Source organism: Mytilus trossulus, chromosome 4, assembly GCF_036588685.1.
Source record: "Mytilus trossulus isolate FHL-02 chromosome 4, PNRI_Mtr1.1.1.hap1, whole genome shotgun sequence".
NCBI classification, from domain to species: Eukaryota; Metazoa; Mollusca; class Bivalvia; order Mytilida; family Mytilidae; genus Mytilus; species Mytilus trossulus.
In genome coordinates this window covers 53522843-53526528 of record NC_086376.1, presented here as the reverse complement: position 1 = coordinate 53526528, position 3686 = coordinate 53522843, and the positions used below count along the sequence as shown (strand labels likewise).

General features: G+C 35.9%; 1 protein-coding gene across 1 annotated transcript; it reads left to right on the top strand.

Annotated features, from left to right (window-relative positions):
- The first annotated feature begins 2169 nt into the window (after positions 1–2169).
- On the top strand, positions 2170–2856 carry LOC134716673 (uncharacterized). The gene has a single exon (XM_063579679.1). The coding sequence runs from the start codon at positions 2170–2172 to the stop codon at positions 2854–2856; it is 687 nt and encodes a 228-aa protein (XP_063435749.1).
- Positions 2857–3686: the final 830 nt, after the last annotated feature.

Genomic DNA, 3686 nt, shown 5'->3' with positions numbered 1-3686 from the left:
CCGAGGAATAGACCATCTTCCGATCGCGTCGATAGGAGGGGCAGAACACGAGTTTTGCACGATGGGAAAGAGGTCTGCAATAACTATAACACGGCAAGGGGGTGTGCCAGACCGGGTTGTTCTTTAGCTCATATTTGCAGTTCTTGTTTCGCTTTTCATTCCGCCTTTAACTGCAACAAAGATACTCAAAGGAACAAATCTTCTAAAGGGTCGACTACAATCAACGAAAATACAAAATGACTAGTAACAATTCCTGTCATCGAAAATTCCCCTATCAATGTTAACTTGTTACGTGATTTATTGCAAACGCATCCAGATATAAATTTTGTTAATTATCTTTGTAGTGGTATTAACGAGGGTTTTGACACTATGATTAAATGTACTGATTTACCGACACTTGAATGTAAGAACAACTTTTCTGCTCGCTCTCAACCTTTATCTGTGCGGGAACTTATTAACAAAGAATGTGAAAAAGGTTTCTTGTCAGGTCCGTATAAAATTCCACCGTTTAACTATTATCGAGTCAGCCCTTGTCGGAAAGTACTCCGGGAAAAAGCGTCTTATATTGGATTTATCAGCCCCACATGACGATGATGATAATTGTAGTATTTACGACTTGATCAGTAAGGAAGATTGTTCAATGACGTATGTCAGAATAGATGATGCGATCAAAGTTATACGAAAATTAGGTCGTTTTTCATTGTGTTCAAAGTTCGATATAGAGGCCGCTTTCAAACAATTAGGTATAAGAAAGGACCAGCGGCATTTATTTTGCATTAAATGGTGTAAAGAATACTTTTTCTTTAATAGACTAGCGTTTGGATGTAGAAGCTCGCCAATTATTTTCGATAACTTATCCAGAGCGATTTGTTGGATTGCTACTAATATCTACAAAATTGAATATATATTTCATCTTTTAGACGATTTCTTGACTATAGATAAACCTGATTCTTGCGCAGAGAGAACTATGGCATTAATGACTACTCTTTTTAAAAGACTTAATATTCCACTGGCTAAACACAAGGTTGTAGGCCCTTGTACAGTTATCGAATATTTGGGTATTATACTTGATACGGAAAAGATGGAGACCCGCTTGCCTTTAGATAAAACAAGTCGCATACATGTAAGTGAATTTATCAAGAAGTTTTTAAACAGACAATCTTGTACTAAACGTGAACTTCTACAATTGTTAGGGCATTTAAATTTTGCTATGCGGGTTATAATTCCGGGTCGTTCTTTTGTCTCATACCAAATATCTTTATCAACAACTGTCAAGGATCTCAAAGACAAAATATATTTGACCGATGAATGTCGTACCGATTTGCGTTTTTGGTACTCGTTTTTGGTAAACTGGAATGGCATTAATATGTTTTATGATTCTGACTATACTAGTGTTAAGGATATCGAACTATATACAGATGCGACTTCTACCATTGGTTATGGTGGCTATTTCAAGGGAAAATGGTTTTGTTCTCCTTGGCCGGATGATTTAAATTCTCCATGCGAAAAGAAATTTTCCATGGCTTTTCTAGAACTCTATCCTATAGTCGTTGCAGCCATCTTATGGGGTCATTCATGGACAACTAAAAGAATCTTATTTCGATGTGACAATGAAGCCACCGGACATATTGTTAATAAAGGTCGTTCCAGATGTTTATTGATAATGAAACTTATGAGAACTCTTACTTTCTATGCCTGTATAAATATTTTTTGTTTTCGCGCCGAACACGTTCCTGGAGTTCAGAATAATATCAGTGACTCTCTTTCTCGTTTACAGCTAGAGCGGTTCAAGATACTTGCACCTTTAGCGGACAAAGTACCTCACAAGTGCCCGCCAGTCTCACGAGTAATGTGGCATTAAAGTCTACAGTATCGGATTTATGGCGACATGTGTTATCAACTAGAACATCTCAGACGTATAAAGTTGGATATCGAGCTTATACTGCATTTCTGGCTCGTAACGGGGTTGTCTGGTTAGGTAAACCTATGCCTCCGATTTCTGAGGATATTTTGATTTATTTTGTCGCACATTGTTACAAAAACTTGAGACTTTTACATACAACCATTAAATTGTATTTATGTGGAATTCGGTTTTATTATATCCAAAGTAACTGTGACCATCCATTTGATTATACAAATGAATCGACACTCCTTAGACTCAATATGATAATGCGCGCCGTCAAACGTATACAAGGAGAGCATAATTCAAAACCACGTCTTCCTATTACTTTTCAGGTACCTGGGAGAATTTGCAATTCTCTTAGAGCAGATGTTTTCTCTACCTTTACTGATTGTATGTTAGAAACGGCCTGTACAGTAGCCTTCTTTGGATTTCTTAGATGTGGTGAATTTACAGTTTCAAAACATTTTGATTCTACTGTAAATCTAAGTGTAACGGATGTTGAGATTCTCGATTCTTATGCTATTTTACACCTTAAAACCTCAAAAACAGATCCTTTTCGTAAAGGTGTCAGTATACAGCTTCACAAATCCGATCATTCCATTTGTCCTTTCTCTGCTGTCCAAAAGTATATTGCAATCAGGAAGGGTAGAGAAGCATCTTTTTGTTTTTCAGATCCATTGTTTGTCAAAGAGAATGATAACGCATTAGACCGGGACTTTTTCATCAGAAGTCTAAGACATGTACTAGATATTTGTGGGTACAACTCAAGCTTATACAATGGTCATTCCTTTAGAATTGGTGCCAGTACATCGGCAGGATCCGTTAATATTCAAGATCATCTTATCAAAACACTTGGTCGGTGGACATCAGACAGTTATTGTCGTTATATTCGTATTTCCAATGACACTATTCGAAAAACACAGAAGTCTTTGACATTGTCTAAAAATACCTGAGTGATATTTGATATGTGGACATTATCGAACTTGAATGGATTACCAAGGACAATGAACTTTAATGTGAACTTGAACTTTAATGCGAATTACTATACTTGTTATGAAGTATTCAGCCATACGAAGAGTTGCTGTTTGTCTTGCGATACACTTGGACTTATATTTGTACATTATCGTTTAGCAGAAGAAACAATGTATTTTAACTTGAAGTCTTATCTATATAGTGACAATTATTTGAATTCGAATTTACCGATTTCATAGAATATTCAGCCGTTCGAAGAGTTGCTGTTTTCATCTGATACATGTTGGATTTATATTTCACTGTGTTTACAGAACTTGTGTCATTGAGTTTTTTGCCAAAAAACGCGTATTTCAATTTAGAGCCTGCTTGGAATGTGAAAAGAAACACATGTGAACCTTATAATTTTCTTAATATTCAGCCATGTGACGAGTTGCTGTTTTATTTTTCTAGATACATTCAAACTTTACAGTTATGTTTTGTGCATCATATTTGTATATATTTATTTTGTTTCTCTCTCTCTCTCTCTAATAAATGTTTAGCACATGCGACTTGAAGGCTCCCTTTATACCCCCTTTTGAATTCCACCTCACTTAAAATCTTTTTGGGGGGATTTCTCAGCTCATATATATTTTCTTATCATTTTTCATATAATCTGAGCAATGGCCATTCATTGCATTTTTTATCACTGGTCAGGCTTTTAAATGACAATTTTTTATCCCCCAAGTTCTATCAACTTACAACTCACATTTCATTAGTTATACTACAGTTGAAAGGACAAGTCACGTCGAATTTCCTGTCAACCACTGTTTCG

What these genes read in the sequence shown, in the direction of transcription:
- LOC134716673 (XM_063579679.1), top strand. Translation starts at nt 2,170, where the DNA reads ATGCGCGCCGTCAAACGTATACAAGGAGAGCATAATTCAAAACCACGT.